Source organism: Camarhynchus parvulus, chromosome Z, assembly GCF_901933205.1.
Source record: "Camarhynchus parvulus chromosome Z, STF_HiC, whole genome shotgun sequence".
NCBI lineage: Eukaryota > Metazoa > Chordata > Aves > Passeriformes > Thraupidae > Camarhynchus > Camarhynchus parvulus.
Genome location: NC_044601.1, coordinates 56,725,267 through 56,749,232, shown reverse-complemented (window position 1 = coordinate 56,749,232; position 23,966 = coordinate 56,725,267). Strand labels below are relative to the sequence as shown.

Genomic DNA, 23,966 nt, shown 5'->3' with positions numbered 1-23,966 from the left:
GCAGTGACCTAACTGACTTCTTGAGAGCAAAGGTTTCATGAATTCCAGATGCATTTAGAAATTCAAATTTGAACTTTTACCAGTTCCATGAAAGTGAAATCATATATCCATGTTACCTGAGCAAGTCAGCCAAAATCACTTGTTAAATGCATCAAGTATCACAGAAAAATATTTGCATTTTGTTAATCTTCACTTGATATTAAACATGTGGAAGCTTGAAAATATATACAGGTATTTGTTCCTTCTGACGCCAGTGCTAGTCATAAACAAGGAATTAAAAATGTTTTCATTAACTTTACTCTTCTGCCAATCACCTACTAAAAAGGTTCCCTGTCTTTATATGGCTTGTATGTTTTTACTCATTATGTTAAAGCTCAGCTGTTCACACTCCAGGCATAGGAGTCACTGTTCATATTATGTATCTTAGTCTACAATTTGCTTTGGAACAGTGAATTTGGCTGGGACTAATAGTACTGTCTGAACTTTGCAGCCTATTTATCAGTCAGATTCATCAATTTATTCTCCTACGAGCAGTGGTAAGTAAACTCACATTAATTGTTGTTCCACACAATTGCTTTGTGTAAGAAATGTTAGGCAAGTGTTCAGGGGAGTTCACTCGGTCAGTGCATTCAAGAAGGACCTTTTTGTAATTTTAATTTAGTACCTCCTAAATGTTTGTAAGCTACTGAACCAAGGTCACAGTCACACTGCACCCTATCCACATTCTGACTTTTCCTGTTTTGAGCACATGGGTAAGCATTTAGAATTAAGCTTCTATAAAACATTTTGAGAACAAAGCTCGACCTAAGCAATTCTGATGATGAAAGGATCATACTTTAGACAGAAAAACTGAATAGAAAGTATTGCTGAAAACAATGTGTTTCCTTATTGCTATACCTTGTTCTGTCTAACTCCATCTACCCCACTGCAGTCTATGCTTATAAATTCATTCTAAACAGTCCATATTTGACATCTTACTCTCCTGCAGGGAATGTAAAAATCCAAAGAAAAATCCTTAACAAACATTACTTTTTTCTTCCAAAAAAGGATTAGAAGATAAAGCACCTAATTCCAATGCTATAAAATAAAAGTTTGATTTTTAAAATATTGAAGAGGAAAAAAATGTCACAACTAAGGTGAAAAGAGAGTAAGAGTACAGAAAACAAAAATTCTACAAGTCAATGTGATTACACTATCTGCTATGCAAAGCAAATAATTAAGTCTAATAACTATGAAGGGAAGAAATAAAATAAGAAAAAAATAGTTATAAGAAATTGTTGAAGCCGTGGTTAACTGTCCTTGATTAACTGTTCCACAACTACTGTTCCTTGTTCAGTCTGGAGAGCAATATTGTCCCAGCCTACATACTCTCTATATAATGTCTAATTGAATATTTTCAGGTATCACTGCCTGCTTCTGGCTCCTAAAATCCCAATTTCTGCTCCTAAAGGCCAAAAAATGATTCAGTGCTTCAGGGCACGTACAGGTGAAGCAATTATTTAGTCATCTAGGTGATAGTCTTCCTGAAGCAGAGAGCAAAATTGGCATTGCGGTGAAATATCCTTTCATAACCTTGCCAGAAGTAGCCTCTATCTCCTGAAGAATTTTTTAAAATTTTATTTATTTAATAAAAAGTAGTGAAAATGGTTTGGTTTCCAACAGAAATCTCTGCAAAGTGGTGAGACTACAATACTTTCCAGGACATATAGGTAACAGAAAAATGTTTACTTTTGTTAGTTTTGTAAGACCTAAATTAACATGACATGTCCATTTCATAAAATATTTCCTGTATTATTTAAGTCACTAAGAAATAACATTAATTTTTTATGTGTGTTCAACTATCAATCTACACTTACACATTCTATTGTTCAAGAGTGCCTGAAAGGTAGTATTTTAGAGGAAAGTAATTTTACATGGTTGGCTTACAGAACAGAAAAACCCAAGGGGATTAACAGACAAAATCAATAGATTCACACCAAAATCATATTAGAATAGGCTGTTCAACAAACATAGATTGCAACAGCTAGCTCCACAAGAGAAGTAGCCTTAAAACACTGGAGGCTGAAATACACTTTAATTCTTGAGTATTGAGAATTTCCAGCTCACCTTGGCTCTTTGCCAGGAGTTTCCATCCCACAACTCCTGTTTCTGATCTAAGTCCCTACTCAAAAAACTGAAATATGAAACATAAGCAGTAAAAAACAAAATTTAAAAAATAATCTGTATTTCAGACATCACAGAAAGGGAAGCTTTCAACAAGAAATTTTTCATTTTTGAATGAGCGAATGCCTACAATCCGTCCCAAATGGAGTATTCCTTTTTTGTGGTTTTTCATCAACTGTGGATGAAGAAACACATTTGTTACTTTCCAAGTTCTTTTCCTCACAATACAGCATTTACTGGAAAATGGACAACAACAGTAAGGGCATTTCAGATCAAGGTTGCTTTACCTCTAAGGCCACAATAGGTAATGGTTATTGATGCTGGACTGTTGCCTTGCATGGAAGAAATCAGCTCAAGCCATGGAATAATTCAATTCAATAGACCTTACAGCAACTCTGAAACCTCATGCTAAGATGGAGTGCTTTTTCTGGAAAGAACTTTGATCTCACTTTTAACAGATTTCTCTTCTCAATCTATCAGTTGTTCTAGCAGTCTCATTGGTAAAAACATTCAGTTTAATTTCAAGCTGAATATATATGGAGAAAACTGACATTTATATTTCACTTCTTGACTACCCCCAGAGTATGCTGTGATAGTTATAATCCTACCAGAAAGCCATTCTGAAAAATCATTGCTCATATTCTTTAATCAGACTCAGAAACATTTTCATACCCTGAAGGAAGAGACAGCTCCATCAAAAATATGACTCTCACAGGGTCTCTAACATCAACTTTCTTCATGGTCTTGATATAGCAAATGGTCTCTTCAGGATTTCATAATTTCTAGTATCGGAATAAAATGTGTCATTAAAAGCCTTAAAAGGACAGCTCATGGAACAACTTATGGGACATCATCTTCAACTGGCACCCAAGGATACAGACTGAAATGCACAGGCAGAGCAAAGATGTCAACATCTTTTCCTGGTATCCCCAGCTTCCTCCTCTTCCCTTTAGCTGGGATAAGCAATTCCTCATCATTTGCTCTTCCTGAGGCTTTCAAATTCAGGTTTGACATACTAAACAGCAATACCCTCTTTCTAGGCAACCAGAGAACTATGATTATGGAGCACAGCATAGGAAGAAAACATACATTTATACAGAATTACACTGTCACATACCTGGACCTCAAACACACTTTGAAAGCCATAAGGCCTTTATGAGGGTAAAAAGAGGATTGCATTGAGGGTGAAAGGGCTGTTCAAGTAAGAGTAACAAATACTGTGGTGATTGTGGGGTTTTGGCTTGGTTCTTTCTTTCATTTGCAGATACAGGGACAGCTCAGAAAGTCAGCATCACTGCCTAAAAAAGAAGATGATAATTTGGTATCAAGTGGACTCCCCAACATGTGTCCCAACATTTTAACACACATACTCAGAAACTGTGCAAATTTAAAGTAACACGAATTCTTTTTCAGTGCATATTACAAGAAAAGCTTCAGAGAGGGAGACACTAGCCATTTTTTCCACATCACCAGACCTTTCATTTATCTTCATCTTATGGAAGTATTTCTACAACACAAGACATGACTAGCACCCCGGAACAATTCATGGAGAGATCAAATTTTCTGTCTGGATCTTGCAGGGGTTAAGGATGCTGCCAGAGAATAACAACAGTGTAGTTAGTACCCAAAAACAATAGTTGAGCCAGCCTAGCTGAGATCTGATGGGAAGTGAGCTACAGACATAGCTAGGGAACTGCCTGATACAGTATGTGGTCAGGTGTGTCCCATGGGTCAGGGACAGCTAACCTCAAAGTACATCTGCATATTGAAAAGTACCATTACTTTTAATTGTTAATATATTTCCTTGCATCTTCCCTACTTTACATTTTCTTCTAGGATAGAATGTGCTTTGACTTCAGCAAATAACTAAAATATAAATTTACTTTTCACTGAGTTACAGCAATGACTAATTAAGGCCCAACTGGGGGTTGTCATCCTCCAGTTATAGTATAAACAGTCCTATCAGCAGGCTGGTTCATGTAAGACACCTCACTGGTAAGAGAAAAAGAATCCAAAATTTGCTGCTTGTTAAGTAGTGATTTCTGCATAATTGTCAGGCTGTAATTCAATTGGTTCAGATTCTGCCACACACACAACAACAACCCAGACACAGGCTCCAAGGTCACAGATGTTGGCTCTTTACCAGACAGAGATACTCATCACAAAACTTCACTATAAAAGAGTACTGCATTTTGGAAGAGCTTAAGATGCCCCCTACAAAGAAGAGCTCAGGGAACAAATCATGTACAAAAATTCAGTCTTCCAATGCCTGCTCAGGCTTCTCATATGGTATGGGAAATACATTTACCAAGGCATTCGCAGCATCAAGTTTTATACAGCAACAGTTGTGGCAAGTCACCCATAGTCTGGATTAGCAGCAAAGTCTCTAAATTTACAATATCCTTCCAAAGTTGTCCCTGATGAAGAAATATGAATGCATCTTAATTGCTACTCTGTAAACTACTTCTAAATGCTTTCTGCTAGAAAGTAATCTCAATTCAAGAGAAATTAACAAAGCATGGATGAACATTTTTCATCTCTTAAGAAGTTTCCGGAAGTGTTTTGTGGAGAGTTCCCTCATGAGTAAACTTCACCAGCATGCTGCCAGCCTGCAGCAGACAGGTGTATCAGCTGCAAGAGATGACAGCCAGCGCTCCTGGGATCCATCTGACATTATCCACATGCAGCGTAACGTGTGATCCTTAGGGATGGTCCTGTGCAGGGCCTTGCCAGTCCCTCCCAACTCAGCTTATTCTGTGAATGCTGCATCTCATTTGCAACCACACCAGACCCACCTCCTCTTCATTAACCATCACAGTTCTGAGCACATGGCTGTCTTAGGTTGCAAATGCAAGATATACCTAGGGGTGTGTATTCTATTGCCATCTGTTGGAGGCGGGGCAATTGTCTTCTGTTAGTTAGGCCACCTGTTAAAACCAGGTGGGGCAGTTTTCTTTATCTCTTCCACAACCCATCCTCCCTCCAGAGATATATCTTCTGTTCTTGGGCCATTGAGTCTCACTGCATGACTGATAAAACTACATCATCCCACTGGGAGATGCTCTGCCCAGGGGGAGGAGCCAAGCATTCCCACCTGGATATAATCTGAGCCTTGGAACACCACAGGCAGTCTTTTTCTCCTGGATTCCCAGAGGAGCAGCTTTCTTTTCCAGTGGATTCCCAGAGGAAGACCAGGCCCATCTACACCACCTCTGGACCTTCAGAGGAAAATGACACCCTTCTCCAGGATCACTGCTTCAACAGAACCACACCTGGCACTGCAGGAGGGCTGCAGCCACCATTTAATGGGACTGCTACCACACCCTGACCCGCAGGGTGTCAGGTTGTATTCTGACTCTGTCAGTGTTGTTTTGTATTGCTGCATTTTTATTTTTCCTAATAAAGAACTGTTATTCCTACTCCCGTATCTTTGCCTAAGAGCGCCTTAATTTCAAAACTGTAATAGTTCAGAGGGAGGGGGTTTACATTTTCCATTTGAAGAGAGGCTCCTGCCTTCCTTAGCAGACACCCGTCTTTTCAAACCCCGACAGAGGATAACAACAGCAGTGGTGATTTCTTCCCAGCTACCTCACCTGTCATAATACCAGCTTCTGCCACCCTCCAAGTCTCTTCCTGAATTTAACATGTTTAAAATCCCCCTTAAAAAAAGAAACTCTGATTTTCAGTTTATTTTTATTCAACTCAAGTCCATTTCCCTGTGATGCAATACAGGCTGCTTTTTTCATGTGCTTCTTTTAGCAGTTCAGTGCTGCCTTCACCAGCAAGCCATCCAGATTGACTGCAAACACTGCTACCAAGATTTATTTTGGACTTTTTAGGAAGTATAACACACAACAGGACAACTGTAAAGAAATTTTAACCTGTTGCTTTGACAAAGTCATTAATCAGCCTCGCTCTTCATCCACAAAGAAATTCCTTGAAGCTTATTTTTCTGAAATCATTAATACATTGCCAAGAAGAGCAGCAGGAAGTGTCTAACAGTAGGCAAAGGCCTACTGGCAAACATCCTTTTAGGGCTTCAGTAATTTGATATTCTGATTGAAATTAAAGCTATAAAAAATTAAAAGCTATAAAAAAATTTGTCCACAATTTTCACTTTAAACATCCAAGCTTGGCACTCATAAAGTATTTCAATACTGCAACATTGCTTGATCTCAACACCAAATTATCAGAACACAGCCCTGTTCTGTTGTGAGCTAGCAGAAATCTTCTACCTGCATGGTTTATCAGTCACTTTACTCAAACTTCATAGCAAATTCTCTCACACTCACATTTTTTTTAAAGTAAGGCCTGGGCTGCAATGGTATATAGATAGTTTTCTCCAAACAGGGGTCCTGAGTACAAAATTTATTAGAGGGTTATTGGAGCAATGCATATTTTCAGAACACACATAAGAACAGCAGAAGTAAAATAGTCTTTTCAGAGCCCACAAAAAACTTAGCAGCTGGTGAAATGCCTGGGTATATCCTGTTATTTAGCAGTAAAATGTGGGCCTTGTTACTGTAAATTTCATTTATTTTCCCCAACAGCCATGTAATTAATACCTGTGTCCCTCTTTCTGAGCACACATTTTCCTTAACTTTTGCTGAAGTCTTCAAAGCAAAATCAGCCAACAAAAGACTCCTGGGCTATGCTCTAGCTGCTTTCTGAAGCAATGCTTTGCAAAGAGATGGAGCTAAATCTGGCAGTGCTCACCCCCTAATCTCCAGGCAAAGATTTAGGGTAGTAACCTAAATGGCTCATCTGCACCCCTCCAGCCCTCAGAATATTTATTTCTTTTTTTTCACTTTATTCTCTCTGTTGCATCATTTTGGAGCATGGATGAAAATACTGGTGTCTTCATGCTTTCAGGCAATGCTTATGAGGCTTCCAAGTGCTCACACCTTGCCTCTCTCCCTGCTAGAATACACTAAAGATTGCAGCAATATGAAACTTGTTTAACAACCTTCACATCAGGAAACAATTCCACACGATGCAGATAAAACCACCTGTCTGTGGTTCCCAGACTGAAAGGGGAAGAAGTGCTGCCAGATGCCACTAGGGAACATCCAGCGCAGGGCTGAGGCAGTGCTTGCATAGAACTCCAAGACAGCACATGCAACCTCTAATGTAACTCCGAATGTGCTGCTAACTGGCCGCCCTTGCTCTGCAGAGCTTGCAAACCCCCAATTTAGCTGGAGCTGCTGTAACCCTTTATTTGATTCTCAAGTGAGGCCAGAAACCTGCAGCTCACCCTCCAACCCATGGAGATCTGCCAAACCACTTACAGCCTGGTTTCACCTCTGACTGGTCCTTCTTTTCAGAGACCACTTCAGAGGTGGGTGATGCAATGCAGTGCTTTGCATGCCATCACATTCGATGCACATGTTGCTTTTCTGTGAAAAATGTTTCCTTTCCTCGCTGGTATGACAGTGCAAAGCACACAAATCTCAGGTACAAGACAAAAAACCTGATGCATCTGCTGTCAAAAGAAGCTTTTCTTCTCTATGCTTGGGAAAATGCATGGCTTAAAGGTCAAGTCACTAAATTAAGATCTATAAAACACAAGTTCATTTTCTATTCCTGCCTCAGCATCCCTTATTTTAATCAAGTAATTTAGTTTTTCTGTCAACAAAACATGGAAAACATCCTGTCATGATAGAGAAAATGAATCCTTTATAATTTGTGTTTAATATGAAGGCTATGGAGATGGATAAAACATGCACACACTTTCCATGTTCTGACCATTTTTTTCTGACAAGCTTTAAGCCTATGTCTTTGGCTCAAGCATCAGCAAAAGGCAGAAGTCAGAAGCCCTGTCCCAGACTAGCCCCACCACGAGTCACCGGTGTTTTCACATGCTGGTATTGAGCTGTATCTACTTGGCAGGACTAATGTCAAAGTCACCATGTCTGATCATTTGCACTGTGATGTCTCAAGGATCTCCAGCTCTAGTACTCTTCTCAATGCCCAGTCCAGGTATCAGAAACTCCATAAATCCTTATCTTCAACGCAATACAGAAATCCACACAGTGTTTTTGACAGCTACTCTTCTATTCTCCCCACCACAATTTAAAGCCATCACACAGCAATGCAACATGGAAATCCAGCCTAGATCAGAGACCAAAGGAAGAGGACTGGTCTTTTGGAAGAAGCTGTTCAAAAGAGGTATGATGAGCCTTGGTGTTCCAGGGCTTCAGAAAACAGAGGAATACTGCTGTTATGAAAGAACCATATGCAGCCTCAGGTAACCCAAATTTTAAAGCCCTTTCTTGAAGAGCATTTTCTGTTTCAATGCCTATCTCAATTCCATAGTAATTCCAGGAAAAAAAATCGCTACATCTTTGGGAGACAAAACCCAAAAATTTCAACCTTTACTTACTCTTGTTCCAAGAGTTCTCCAGACTTCAATTACATCAGCATCTTAAAAGATATGTTGAGACTTTGAAAATAAGCTAGCTTGTCTTTGAAATACTTTGGTCTAAATATTAAAGCATATTATTACAAATAAATGTTAATACACCATATTTTCTACAGTAAAAAGGAGCAAGTCTGTGAAAGGCCTGCTACCTCAAACACCATTGCAATACAGATAAAACGCAAAATATTACTTAGTGGTATTTCAGCTTCAAAATAATCAATTATACTATATGCTATTTCCTCCTCTTCTGTACATAAGGGTTTGATCTAGCACCATTAGTCATCACAGTGTATGTGTCAGCTGATTTTGTCATGCAATAGGTAAAATCCCCAAACTTGCTTATCTCTTGTTGTTCCCTGATTTATATTTAGGTCATAAGCAAAGACAATGGAATTCTTGGATAAAGCTGAACTGTAAATCTTGTGATTTTTTTCACTTTGAAGATAGATTATTTTTTCTTTAATGTAGCTATTTAATAATGTTCACTTAAAGACTATAAGCAACAGAAACTAGTACTTTTCTTTCTGACACATGCATTACAGTGGGTATTTTAGAGGGCCATATTTAAGTTCATCATCTAGTCAGCATTGCTTTCTTCAGCTGTTCAGAGCAATTTATTCATCAAGAGCTAACTGAGGCAGACTCAGTTCCACCCTACATAGTGCACAAAGTAAAAATACAGTTACTGCTCAAATTTAGCGACATTTCATACAGATCTGCATTTACACATAGTATAAGGCAGTGAAAACCACACTCAGTTAGATTCATGTTAAAATTTCTCCTCTTGTGAGTGAATCCTGTTATCCAATAAACTGCTGAAAATTAATCTGAAGGAAAAACAAGCACCCGAACCATGAATTGAGTAGAACTTATGAAAAAAAAGTTCACTTTAAACACAGTAGTTCCCTTCTTTTATCCTGGATCCTTCCTGGTTTGTCTGTAAGTTGGTGCAAAGTTTTAAAACACATTCTTTTGTCTTACATAGTAACTTTTAAGCACTGTTTTAATCTAGCAGGCAGAAAAACAGGCATATTATCCTATCCCCACTTACTTTCAAGTGTCATTTCCAATTAGAATACTTTTCCATATCTCTATTGGTTTTACATATTATCTAAGTATTTCTGGCCTGTATCCCACTCTTAAGAAAGAGCAGAAGTAACACCTGATGGAAAGTGAGATGTAAAAGGGATTGCATTTTGCTTCTTGGCTTCTGCATTGCAAGAATAGCATGCTCTTGTAGACAATAGCAATTCCAAAATGAAAAGGCATTATCTCTCGACTTGGAGAAGCTGCTTTCAAGGAATTTAATTTGTTTGTCAGCACTTATGAATACCTTTTGAAAAAGAAAATCAATTAATAAACCCTAAAAATTACAACGAAACCCCATCATCTTCTTTCTCCATGGGAAAATTCAAGGTAATTCACAGCCTAAGATAGGTGGCTTGAAGATTAAGAAACCTTATCTCTCTTAGCATATCTGGGAGAGCCATGCTGAAAAAAGGTAAAATCCAGTTCTCAAAAGTACATAGGCCAGAAGAGTAAAGGGATATGTAGAGAGGGGAATATCTTTTTTTTCTCACCTGGTCCTTAAGCGTCTTCTGTGATATAGATCAGAGATGATACCAGAGCCAAGGCACTGAACTTACTGCACCTTTGATCTCCCTTCAACACAGCACTTCTCCCTGGTCCTAGACCTCCACCTTCACCCACTTTAACCCTCTTCCAATCCAGATATAAACAGGGCTCTCCTGCGAAACTGAAGTCAGTTTCCAATAGCAGAGATTACTCTTGGTTTCGTGAAGGATGTGGCCTCAAAGGAAACAGTAAGAATTCTGTGGTGTACAAAGCATATTAATAAGCAGCTAGGAACTGAAATCCCAACATGGACCAGATCACCCAACCTTACAGTGGCTTGTTCTGATCCCTGTAGAGCAGGAGGATGTGACAGGGCCAGACACATAATGGCAGAAAAGCCAACCATTTCTCTGCAGCACCAGAAAAACATCATCATCTTAAGTTCTCAAAGAAGTCAATGTTAGTTTTATTGGTTTGTACACTATTTTCAGCAAGGAGAGTCTGAAGCATTGCTGGCCAGTTCATTAAAACTGGTCTTAGAAATCCCAGTTTTCTCCATATTCCACACTGTGATTTCTAAAGGAAATCCTGCCTCATGCACACCAGAAGCAACAGCATTCATTTGTACATGTGCAGTTCACGTCCTTCACAGTGTCCCTTGGCTTGTTTCCCCTATTATACATCCAAAAATTACTGAAGCTGGCTTGTTTTGTCCTTATGTATTGTCAACTTATAAAGTGTTTCTCAAAACACTCACTGAGCACATGCACTAAATAACACTTGGCTAACGGCAGGAGTCCAGCTCCCGCTCACAGCAAGAGCCTGCACTCCTAGATAAGCCTTGAGCATGTCTACACCTGTGTTCCCCACTTCCATTCTGGACAGCACCTGTTTTGAGATGATCTCTCCTATTTGAAAGAAGAACAGCTGTCAATTTTGCACCAGGAGCAGAGGAAGGCAGAACTCCAACTGAGCAATGCTTGGCAGATTACAGTTCATCAAAACTGAGTATTTCCACACCACTGGCAAAGTTTCACTTCAACTATGGAAATGGTGAGATAACTGTAAAAGGTGGAGGAAAAGTTAAAGCATTAAAAACAAAACAAATCAAACAAACTAACACACAAACACAGCCCAAAAAAGACAATTCCAAGTTTGGATTCACAGGGTCTGTGAATCCAAAGTCACAAATGTCCTGAATCTAAACATACCAAAATATATGCCAAATATATACCAATCTATACCAAAAAATACACTGATGCAACCCCTTAGAAGTGATTTTTTTTAGTGCAATGAGGATGCAGATGAATACAGACAAAGATATCACCTGCTACTCAATGTCCAAGCTACATCTTTGCCTCTTCCAATTAATATGCTCCCCCTTTTTTGTGGCTTAGGTTAACTGGGAATTTCTGTCCAAAACCAGCTTCATCCAGCCTGTTCACCCCAGTGAATGAATTACTCCTACCATTGCGCCATGCTGAGCGCCAACACAATCTTCATTGCTCTCCAGCAATGGAAAAAGTAACTGGCAACTGCCTCCTGCAGCAGCTTCAAAGTGATCTCCTGATCTGCCCACCACACCACAGATGAACCCCTTTGGAGATGCAGGCACTTCAGGTCTCAGGGAACACACCCAAGGGTCTCCCATTTTTTGATCACATGATGGGAATACATGAAAATCATCCTCACACATGAAATACAAGAGACACCACTACCCCAGCTTGCATGGCTTCTGATACAGCGAACATGATCTACACAATTAGAACAGTCTCGCAAAATCTGAGAGTTTCAACAGAAAGAAAGAAGACTAATCCTAAAATAGCAAATCTCTTGGGATTCCTGTGCTAGGACCTAGAATGAGCACCTGCTCAAACTTCCCCATTGACAATTCAGCTTTTGGGTAGCATGCACAATGGATGGAAAGCAGCACTCCACCAAAAGCTTTAGTGAGCTTTGCAGAATGAAACAAAACACCTTTACTTCCAAAGCGCAGCCTGGGGGTCAGTGAAATTTTCCATAACCCACTCAGCAGACTTCCTAACCCAGCTCTCCTCCTAAGAGCAAGGCCAGCCTCAGTATCAGTGGTCTCCTTGAGATTAGAGCACGATTTAGCACAGCTAACAAACTAAAAACCTTTGAGGCTCTAAAGCATCAATTTGATTGCACAGCACTTCATGTAACTCACCTTTTCTACATTTTTCTTGCTCTCACTTAAATCCCAGTTTAGAAACCTTTCATAATTATAAAACCAAGCTGCATGGCTGCCAATGTATAAAGAAAAGCCAAGTGTTTAATAGGATTAAAAAAAATTCTATTCAAACACAAAACTACTATGGACAACAGCATGACAACAATGTAAAGCATGAAGTATACTATTCATGTCATTGGAGTTTCTTCTGTTAAAAAAATGGCTACAGAATTCATTAAAGGTTAGATTAGTCCAGTGTCCTTTATCCTGGCTTTTTTAAATTACAAGCAAAATTCATAATGCAGTAGACTTCATAGATAGGTGTTTGCCTTGATGGCAGCAGCACACGTCATGTATCTCCAATCATCTGAAACATCCTAAGTGACATACACAGAAGGGAGCAAAGCCTGGAACCAAAACAAAGGAAATCTGTTTCTTCTTTACATCCTCTATCTTTTTAAAGTATTCTGCAACATTTTATTTTCATAGTTGAAACACTAAATATCTAAGCATGAGGTATGTGAGCTAACCAGGTAAGAGATTGGATGAGCCAAAGATTAACTTTTTTTAATATTAAGAGAGACACCATTTCAAAAGATTGCAAAGCATCTGAAAACTGTTTTAGCAATTTGTTTTAAATTAGATTATGGTGAAAACTGAGATGGTGTTAAAACAGACAGAAAAATAGAAACCTGGACTTTCTAAAATGAAATTACATATTTCGGCCTCTATGTATCATTATTAGCTGACACTATATAGCTGTTCAAAGTAATGGGAAAGATTAAACTAAGGTTTGCTACAGTAGGTCAAATGAAAAACCATTCAACTTGGCAAAAATTTAGATTAAAATCCAAACCTTCAGATTTTGAACCACATTTCTTCCCAATTATATTGTTTGCAGTGTCCCAAGGGCTATACTGTAGGGACTGCACAAGGAGATCTCTTCACAAATTAAGCACCTATAATTTCAAGCTACTTTGAAGAAAGGATAAGATGGGAATGGAAGTTATTCTCCCTGGAACTGGCTGCTCTTTGAACAGCAGAACAGTTAAACAGAAATCTGTCTACTAAATCTGAATGCTATTTAAATTATATACATTATATTTGAATGCTATATCAATAAATTGTATACATTATATTTGAATGCTATATAAATTATATACAATTAATTTCTAAAAAGTAGTGTGCATTTTAATTATTATTTCTATACAGAACAGTAGAAGAAATTGCACAGCACTCTAGGGGGTTTAAAGTTACAGTCTGCAAAACTTTGTCTACCTAGGATCTGCATTTTAAACTACTTACACAATTGAGAGCGTGTCACAGTTGAGCATCTTCAAAGGAAAATCCATTTCGCATGAAAGACAAGAGTTCAAGTTGCAGTATAGTAAGAACCATAGGAAATTACCAAACATAAAACACACACCAAACACAAAGTTAAAGACTGTCAGAAGGTAAGGGCAGTTTGGATACACAGAACAGTCAAGAAATTTTCAGAAAAGAGATTAAAAACCCCAGCAGTTCATTGATTTGGAAAGACAGAAATAATTCCAGATGGCAACAAAGCTGTTCCTTCTGCCACACCTGCCACGGTGGCAGGATGCAAGGCAGGTTGGAGAAGGCAGTTCTGCTGGAACTGAGCTGCAGGAGACACAGTGGACAGAGAAGCTGGATTAATAAACAGCCCCTGTTGGGAAACCAAGCAAAGGCAGTTTCGAATTACCTCTGGTAGCAGATGGGCAAGTAACCGAAGCGTTTGAACTGTTTGATTTTTACGGCAGTGTGAGTAAACAAACAGCTTTATTTTGTGTGTGCTAGAAACATGGCACAGCAGGAGAAATTAATGGCGAATGCCACAGGAAACTGTATCACACAGAAATATTTCTGAAAGGATTAGAAATGACACATTAGCATGTGCAAGGCCAGTGAGAGACTGTTTTGTGGATAAAAGTGATTGATTTAAAAAGATCGTCAACAAATTAAAAAAGAGCTATCCTAAAGAAAAGTTATAAGGATATTTGCTCATTTTCTGATCAGAAAAAAAGAAACCATAAGGTACTTACTTCTGGTAGAAAACCACTGAAAATTGAGTGCAAGGCACAGCAGAAAAGAAAGAACTCTTCCATGTACGTATACATGTCAAAACTAATGGGCGACTTGCATTATAGTTTTATTATAAGTTTACCTGCATCATCAATTTAGAGCTCTAGGCAAAGCTAATGTTGTACAGAATTGGACCCAGGCAAGTGAAGCAGAGGTATTCTGCTGACCAGGAGCAGATAGAAAAGGCTGAAACAGATCCCATATGTCAAAGACAATCACCCTTCACTCTTAAGCCAAATCCAAATCATTGGCTATTCAAGATCAAAATTAAAGAGTTTCCTAATAACATTTAAACAGTGAAAATACTGTGTGTCTACATAACTAAAAGGAAAAAGTTCTAGACTTTTTTAAAGTGAAAGAATTTCCCCAAGGGGATGATGGGGAATGTCTATCCAAGAAACAAAATTTCACTTGAACATTTGCAAGCTATTACAATGGAAGTTAAAATATTTGAAACAGACCTGTTATGTTAACGCAGCAGTGCTACTATTCACAAAAAAGGCCAAAATATTCAAGGTGCACTAACTTTCTTCTCCCAAGTCTCCCCCTACTATCTTCATTATCCTAATACGTCTTTGACATTTGACTCTACCACACATCCTCCTCTTTGTAAAATAACTCCCTATGAGGTCTTGCTCTTTCTTTGCAAAGTATGATGATAGTGGGAAATAGAAATTTCAAGTCTCTGAGCCGTTTTCTAAAGATGGGTAATACTAAAAAATTCCACCTGACAACTTGCTTCTTATTTGAGGTGAGCCAAGATAGTTCTGCTGCGTCTAGCAATTGCTTTCCAACTGATGGACAAGGAAAGTTATATATCAAAATAAAAAAATTTCAAAATCCCATCTGAAAAATGACAGAAGCCAAAGAGGTCTTGGGAAAATACTTTTCATGAGAATTGTATTGTTCATGTTGCATTTTCGAGCAACAAGAACATATGCTGAGGTCAGAGGTTTCATCTGCACAAGGAAATCAGAAACAAAAGCCTGAATAATCACAGCTCCAGAAAGTTATGCACTCAAGAGATATTCTGGGTCTTAAATTCATTCAGAAGATTTTACCTGCACTTTACAGACATGGCCCTAGCATGCATCATGACTGCTCATATGGCAGAATCTTGGGCTACTACCAGTTTTGGTGGAGGGATGAGTTACTTATGGAAGAAAATACTCTTTTCAATCATAAATTATTCTCATGGATTTCTCAGAGTCTTGGAATATCAGCACCAGGGGAAAAGGCAACAATGATTGCACAAATTATTCATACCAAGACTCTGATATTAAACTACACACATATTTAAAGACTGTCAGTGAGAAAGGTTATTGATCAGTAAGTGTAACAATTCATAAGGAAATGCTGCCTACTGATGTCTATTTACTGCACTGCATGTAACTGATATGATCAGCTCAGATTAAGAAAGGTGCATTGACACAGCAGAATACACAGGCTCTCCATACCTCACCTTTCAGCCTCAGCTTGGGAGCATGAAGATTTCAGTCCTATAAACATGCAATGCCTCCAAAAACCTATTTCTTATCCTGGTCAAAGAAGCACAGGCATTGACACTTTATCAATTACTGAAACACACTCTTCCCCCAAAGACCAGAATCCAGAGTCCTCCACCTTTTTCTTAGACAAACTGTTGATAGTTCAGCCAGGCAGATCCTTTAACACAAGAGGCAGTCTGCGAGCACTAGAAGACGTACACCTTGAACCAAAGTCCTAAGAATATATCTTTTCATTATTCTAATTGTCATAGCAATAGAAGATTAAATTTGTGCAGCATTTTCTGGAAACTAACAGATCATTTTATTTTCAAAGAGTGTATACTGTTATTTGCTACCATTATCACTTGAGGAAAATCTGCCACTTACAGCATAAGAGAACACAGACATGGTCAATGCAAAGAAAGACAAAAACCTCATAGAAAATGCATCATCCTCATATGCGGAAGAAATTAAAATAGAAAAGTTTCTGATGGACAAAGCTGGCACAAGCTATATTAGAGATTTCTGTCTCATCTAGAGGGTTCCTGCAGTTGGGAAAACAAAAAGACCCAGCTTGAACTGTGGAGAATGGAATGAGTAGAAGAACTTACTGAAATACTAGAAAAATCCAGCACAGATTTGTTATTTACAAAAGTATAAGGGTTGGTAAATAGTATAAATTCGTACCTGCATAAGCTGAGCAACTGAACAATAAAAGAGTGTGAGCACCATTTTTAAACATATTATGAACAGAAAATTCCTTCAACAATATAGTTTAAATACAATTATGATGGAGTATTATGGGACTTGTGTTTCTCTTTGCAAAGCTAAAATGATACAAGCATGTCTGTGCAAAGACAACTGAGTGTATCACCTCAGTTCCAAGCACTCCTTCTAGACAATGAGAAATGTACTGATGATTTGTAAAACAACACTTCCCCCCTAATACAGTGGAATACCCTTTGTAATAGAAAATTCATTCTAACATTTTCAAGCGAATAGTTTGTTTTCTTCAACATTAGCATTGTTGGACTTTGGCTCCAGAACTGAATTTCATCCAGCTGAAATAAGGTCAAAATCAGTGTTCCTACTGCACAAGGGAAGTTTAAATCCTGCTGGAAAAAAAAAAATAAAATGTACTGTTAACTTTTTCTGGTATGGGGGGAAAAAAAGACAATGTAAATAAAATGCTATGAATACTTTAGTTCTTAAATACTAACTTTAAAAACAGTGAAAAATTCACAAGTTAACACTACCTTGACACATGAAGGTTTGGATTACACACATTCCTTGCATTAACTACTTGAATACTAGTTATATGCTAACAGCTACTATGCACATGTTATTAATGCTCAGTTGTAGACACATGGGAGAAAACTTTAATATAAATATTATGAATGTCCAAAAGGTTATTTCTTCTTAAAGGATGAAACCAATCCCATGTTAGCCCTTTTCCTTACTATTGTGCATGTCCACATTGTATATTGAATATAACAATAAATCTACTGTTAAAAGATAGTGCTTAAACTACACTGATACCTATAGTCTGTGTGCCATGCTCCCTAGCTGACAGATTCACATGAACTATATTGCTACCCTCCCCATAAAACTCTATTTCCCAAACCTGGCATTTTAAAAGTGAGACAGGCGCATAAAGTCTGTGTCAATTTACACTAACAGAAGGACAAATTTCAAAGGTCTTAACGCTACGCCACTCAAATAATTTAAGTTTTTCTGCTAATTTCACAAACAGCAAGTCTGTGTGCATTGCTGTTACATGAACAAAACAGTTCTGCCAATGTAAGGGCTCAGTCTCTGCACTTACAACCTGCAGAACTTGCCCACTGCTAAATGCTATATTGGGATTAACCGGCACAGCCCACCGTAAATTGGTTTGTTTGTTTGTTTTTAATTTAAACAAGGTGTGAAAGCTTGTATTATTACTGCCAAAGCCCTGAGAAATGTCTACTTCGAAAAACTGTAGACAGTAAGAAAGTAACAGAGAGATACTGGTGAGATAGATGTACCAGTAACAGCCTCATGAGGCTTCCTTCGGTAAAGGAAGTCACTTAATGGTGATGCACAACAAAGGCAATTTTTTCTATCTGGAAGCAAGTTAAGTTCCATCATATCTCCTCAAACCAGGAAAAAGTCTCTAAAACAATACATCTAACCTGAAAAACCACCATGCATCCCAAAGAGAATAATTTCTCATCACGCCAATATTCCATAAAAGCGTTCCACAGTTTGTGGGTTAATGAAAAGTTATTACACTGGAAGATTTTTACAGCTCTAACTGAATTTGGTGGAACAATTGCAGGTGCGGGGTTCCTATGCCTTGGAGGGACACAATTTTATACAGGATATATTCAACCAACAGCAACACTCAGTGTAGCAAGTAAAATGCTAAATATAGCTTGTGTAAACCATAAGAAACTAAGAGACACTTAATTCTAGAAGGGCACACCTGCGTCTAAATGAAACTATAGAAAACACATTATCACAAATATCAGCTGCTATTACATTGTACTAAAGTATCTTTAATACTATAACAACTGGTGTAACACGAGCACCTACTACATGAAACTTGCAAGAAGTGAACATTTCTCATAAAAAGCTTAAAAGACATTAGAGCTTCAACATCTCTGAAACCTCATTCCAGTTAGACACCTTAGAGAGGAAGGATGCTGGTAAAGAGGTCTTGCAAAACCTTGAGGCGCTCCTTCAAACCAGAGATCATCTGAAACAATTACTGGTTTGCATTCTAACATGTATTTTGCCTAAGTCTACAACCATACTTAAAATCTTAACAAAAAGAAAAAAAAAAACAACAAAACTGAGGAAGGACAGGAAAGAGTTCGTAGTCTGAATACCATCACCTGCCATCCCTCATCTTATTTAGAATTGTGTTGAGATCGAGCGTTTTCTGACAGCGACATGACACGAAGCCGCACACTGCCGCAGCCTGCCTCCCCTCCCGCAGCCGCAGCCCTGCGTCCGTCCCCGCTCCGACCGACCTCGCCGCACAAGTTTACGGCGAAAGGGGCAATATGTGGCATTTACGTCCTAGGCGAGGTTTACTGCTCGGGCTGCTACGCCAGTCTGGCGGTACAGGAACAGGCTCCCTTCCCTCCCCGACCCCAGGAACAGCCGCGCACTCCGCACCCGCCGCCCCACAGCCGCTCACTGCGCGGGGCCGCCGGAGCCGCGTCCCGCCGGCGCCTCTGCCCGCACCTGCCCCGCTGGCTCCCATCCTCTCCCACAGGCAGTGCAAGGCAGCGCGGCGAGGGACGGGCACGGAGCCCCGCGGCAGCGCGGTAAGGGATCACCGCGGAGCCCCGCGGCAGCACGGCCGGGGCACGCCGCCTCCCCAAAGCGTGGAGCGCTGAACCGCGCCGAGCGCTTCGCCTTCCCGGCGCAGGGCGGCCGCGGGGCGGGCAGCCGGGAGCACCCACCGGGGATGGCCAGGTTCGTGAGCGGGGTGCTGTGGAGGCTGCCCGGCAGCGCTGCCATCCAGTCGGCGAAGAGCAGCTCGTTCTTCCCCTGCGACGAAGCCATGCTGCCGCCGCAGCTGTACCGCCGCCGCCGCCGCTCGCTCCAACTCGCCCAGTCCCGGCCACGGCCACCGCCACTGCTACAGCCCCGCCGAGCCCCGGCCCCGCCCGCCTGGCACCGCCTCCCCCCGCCCCGCCGAGCCCCCGCCACCTCCCCGCGGCGCGGCGTGAGAGCCCTCGGGGCCGGCACCGAGCGTGGCGCGACCGGACGGCACCGCCGGGCTCGGCCCGACGCTCGGTGGCCGATCCCGCCCCGGGCACCGCGGGGGTCCGGGGGAGCGAGCGGCGTCACGGCCCGGTCGTGGCGGGTCCGCACCGCCCCGGCCCCGGGCCCCAGCGCCCCGGCCCCGGCCGGGAGCCGGCAGCAGAGCCCGCCCCGGGACCGCGGGGCTCGGCCCGGGCGGGGAGCCGCAGCAGAGCCCGCCCCGGTAGCGAGGTCGGTGCCTGGGATGGCGGTCGGGGCCCCGGCTGGCAGCTGGTGGCCCTGGGCCTCAGCAGAACCTCCCTGACCTTGGCGATGGTTCGGCTGAACGCCCCGCGCCGGGACCCGGCATCCCTCACAGGCGGCTCCCAGGCAGCTTCATCTGCCCATGATACGAACATCTCTTTTTGCAATGGGTTGTTCACACGAGAAAAAAAATCGGTGCACCTTAGTTGAACATGCCCCGCAGATCTAATTTTTTGGCGATAATTTTTTATTCTTCTTTGAAGATGATTCAAAGTGGTACCTTCTATTATCATCTCCAGCTTGTCTTTGGAGAAACATCTTAGCGTTGGCAGTAAGGAAGCATTTGCGTGGTTACCTCAGGATGGATGAATGAATGAACCTTGTAAAGCTCTGTGAGCCATTTTGAACTGTTAGGACAAACGTGGCCTTTTCACCTTCAGCGTTACCCATTTTTGTGAAAGTTGTTTACACATGTGTAGAAGTTCATATGGTAGAGCTGTTGAAAACAGTGCCTAGAGAGAGCCATGACTGAGGCAGGTTCACTTTATCAGTGAATTCTTGAATTCTTATGAGGGTCAGCTGTGGTTGTGTAGCTTGTGTTCTTACTCAATCCCTTCTATAACTGCTGAGTTTGAAAACAAAACTTCAGGGAACAACTAATAATAGCCCTCCCTTCACTTTCTGTCTAAAGCTTCCAGAGCAAGTATGATGAGAAACTCATCCTTTGGCCACAATTTCATGAAAAGTGAGTGACTATTTCTGAGGTATTTAAATAAAGGAAATTTTGCTGACTCACTTTTTGCAATAGAAATAGCCCTTGAGGAGGGATTTGACTGGGGAAATGCGATCATATGGTTGACATTGGGGGAGATGTTGAGTCTGATTTGAACAATACATGAAAAAGGGAGAGGAGAAAGCAAACAGCCACCAAGGCCTGTCAAGTTTTTTGCAGTCCTGCTTCCTGTGTATGAAGCTGCTAATCTGCCCCTTCCAAAAAGGCTGGTATTAGCAGTCATGAAAAAAAAAGACAGATCCACATTCTGGATATGAAGATGTAAACCTCACTAAAAACATGGAAGATATTACTTACATAAAGGTGGAAGGTGTTACATTACATCATCTTCAGAGAATGGAAGAAATTTTAGTAAAAATTTCAAGATTTTTAAAGAGCATTCCAGTGAGGGGCAATTAATGTTTCTAACAACATGATTAAATCAAATCAGATTTTTTATTTAAGGGGCAAAATTGTTTATGAATTGCACTGGTCACCTGGAAAATTGCTGATGAATTTTCATCCATTTCACTATGTGGCCTACCTTTTCTGAGACAAAACTGAAGTATACATCTTTTTGAAAGATTAAACATGTTGTTCGTGCTGTTGTTGATGTCTTATGGTCTCTGAAGTTTGGGGATAGCTCAGAGCAAAATAAACCAAATACCAGCAAACTCATCACTTTAAAATGTATTAATATGTATAATAATGTCTAAAACTACCTTTCAGTAGTGCTTTCTACTCCAATGAAGACCCGTAAATATCCCTTTCTGTACTGACTAGAAACCTGTTGGCATTTGCTTCTGCAAGTAATTTGGGCTTTTATATCTTCTTTTTTTTATACACCCAACGTATTATTCTTCGTAGTCTGGATTTTTGAACCATGGATACTCCGCTTCATGAAAACTGGCCCACTCTAACGCGTCTCACACAAATCATGCTTGAAGAGGTCTGCCTCTGTTTCTAGTGCAATGTAACTGCTAAGATAGCAGGCTTAAAATCTGTCATTGAGTCTCTATGGACTTGGGAATCACAGGCTTAAATCATAGGCTGCATTTGAAGGGAGGTGGGATAGGAAAGGAGACTTTTATGGGACAGAATGTGAGAAACATTTATAAAGCAAACTAAGAAACACTGACTTGGAAGCTTTGACTTCAAATAAAAAGGGTTTTTTTAGCTTTTCAGTGGTATGGAAAACATTTTTTTGTCTGCTTGGGAGGTGTTTAATAAAAAAAAGGCAAACCATTTATCTTGATTAAAGAACATTTTATTGTGGTTTAGTTTGAACCTGTTATTTGACTAATTTTCACTGATTTATAAACAATGATGCCTGTAAGTCAAAGGCAGAACATCCATACAAGCTTTTGTTCCTATTTAAAAACAGTAAGAAACAAACAAACAAAAAAAAAATCACATTTTTGGCCATATTATTGAAATCCTTACACATAGCAAGTCTGAACTGTTAAAGAAGGTAGATTCCAGGAATGAAATAATTTAAAACCTTCAAAATACCAGGTAAAATGAAAATTAAAAGCAAGATACAAGAAAATACCATCTTTGCTCTTTTATTCACAGCTATGCTGAGCTCACTGAAGATGCCATGAAGAGACAGAAAATTGAAATTGTGCTATCTGTTCATCATGTACTGTGTTCTCTCCAGTCTGCAGTGTGTATGAATAGAGACACCTCTGCTTCCATGGAATGGAATAGAGTAATTTAGCCAATAGGAATGTTGCTTCAGCATTCAAAACTAATAACACTATTTAAAAAGACTTCCTGTTGTTTTTATTCTCCTAAAAAATAGCATTTTAACAGTATACATCCACTGTTACACTTTTTCATTTTAGCAATCACACAGTTTGCTTTTTCATATGTCCTTGGCATCTGTTTTAATCATGTGAATAACAAAGGACTAACAGGATCTTTTTCTGTAAGTTACATAAAGTACATTCCACTCTGAAAGGTTAAAGAAAAAATTACTTAATGGGGCATTGTATTTCTGTGACTATCCTATTATATAGAAAAACTATTTATTTACTTTAAATGTATTGTTAATGAATTCAAAATGAGTAATGGAACTGAAGAATTAGTACTGTTTAAATAGTTGGACTTTTTCAGTGGATTCTGCTTCTGAGGTTGGTTTCTTCCTCCTTCTTACTACCCATTTCTATTATTAGAAGTTTTTCAGAACAAATGCTGGCTGCCATCCCATGTTTGCATCTCTCATGGCTGTCAGTGACTCTATCAGTAACATTTGGGCAGTAAAGCCTTTCCAGTTGTTTGCAGCTGAGTTGCTAATTATATTTTTGTTACTTGGGGAGGCAGTGGATCCATGATTTTCTCAATTTTGCTACTTCTCATGGCTAACAGGTATAACAAGTAGGACAAGTACTTAAAATCTTAAAGATTCAAAGTAGATTGAATGAGATAATTTATTCAATAGCCATATGGGTGAATAGAAGTTGTGATAGGTATTTTGTTGTCATTTTTTACTTTGTGTGGCTACTTTGTGAATCTCATCCTGCATTCATTAAGCAATCTCTGTTTAACAGTACTTGTTCTGTCAAAACAGATTACAAAATTCCTCAGTAGTCAGAAACCTTGTAGAAACAGGAAAATAGTATTTTTTTCATTTTATCTGAAAGAAATAAATCTGTTTCTGATTTTCAATCAGAAGAAAATGTGGTTTATTCTGTACTCTGATTCGTTATTCTCTACTGAGAAAACTGAAGCATCCTTGCTTGTGCCAGTAATGAATCTGAGAAGAAACAATATTTGTTCCAAGCAGCTGACAAATATCAGGATGATGCTAATATTATCCCTACTCTCTTGTGGTAAATTACACTGACTGGGACAACGATGGGTTAATATAAAAGTACAACACATGTTTTTACTTGCATACTTTATAACCAAAGCAAAGACATTAAAAAAATACACAGAAAATTAAATAAGGTTTGTTATAGTTAACCAAATTCTGGAAGCTTGAAATAAAGAGGATAAAAGGCAAATTAGAGTCTTTGTATCCAGTCCTCAGGTGGAAATCAGTTTCACCTCAGATACTTCTTTCTGAAGAGTGTTTATCAGGTTTCTGGAAGAAGGTTTGTTTTGTCTTTTTTAACTTTTTTAAGCAGAATCCTGCTATGTCTCACCTAGCATCAAAGCACACCACTGGCTACTTTTTTACCTGGTTAAAAACAAGGAGGTTTGGTAGTTGCTAAAAGACTCTAGTGGCATTATCAAGAGCAGCAGTGG

At 39.7% G+C, this 23,966-nt stretch overlaps 1 protein-coding gene across 1 annotated transcript in view; it reads right to left on the bottom strand.

Moving 5' to 3' along the window:
* The window catches only part of PLCXD3 (phosphatidylinositol specific phospholipase C X domain containing 3), a 73,070-nt gene extending 53,530 nt beyond the window's left edge, over positions 1-19,540 (bottom strand). Inside the window, exon 1 of the mRNA XM_030968735.1 lies at positions 19,396-19,540. Within this exon, the coding sequence (XP_030824595.1) occupies positions 19,396-19,498 (103 nt within the window). The 5' untranslated portion in view covers positions 19,499-19,540. The remainder of the gene's footprint in view (positions 1-19,395) is intronic.
* Between the last annotated feature and the right edge of the window lie 4,426 nt (positions 19,541-23,966).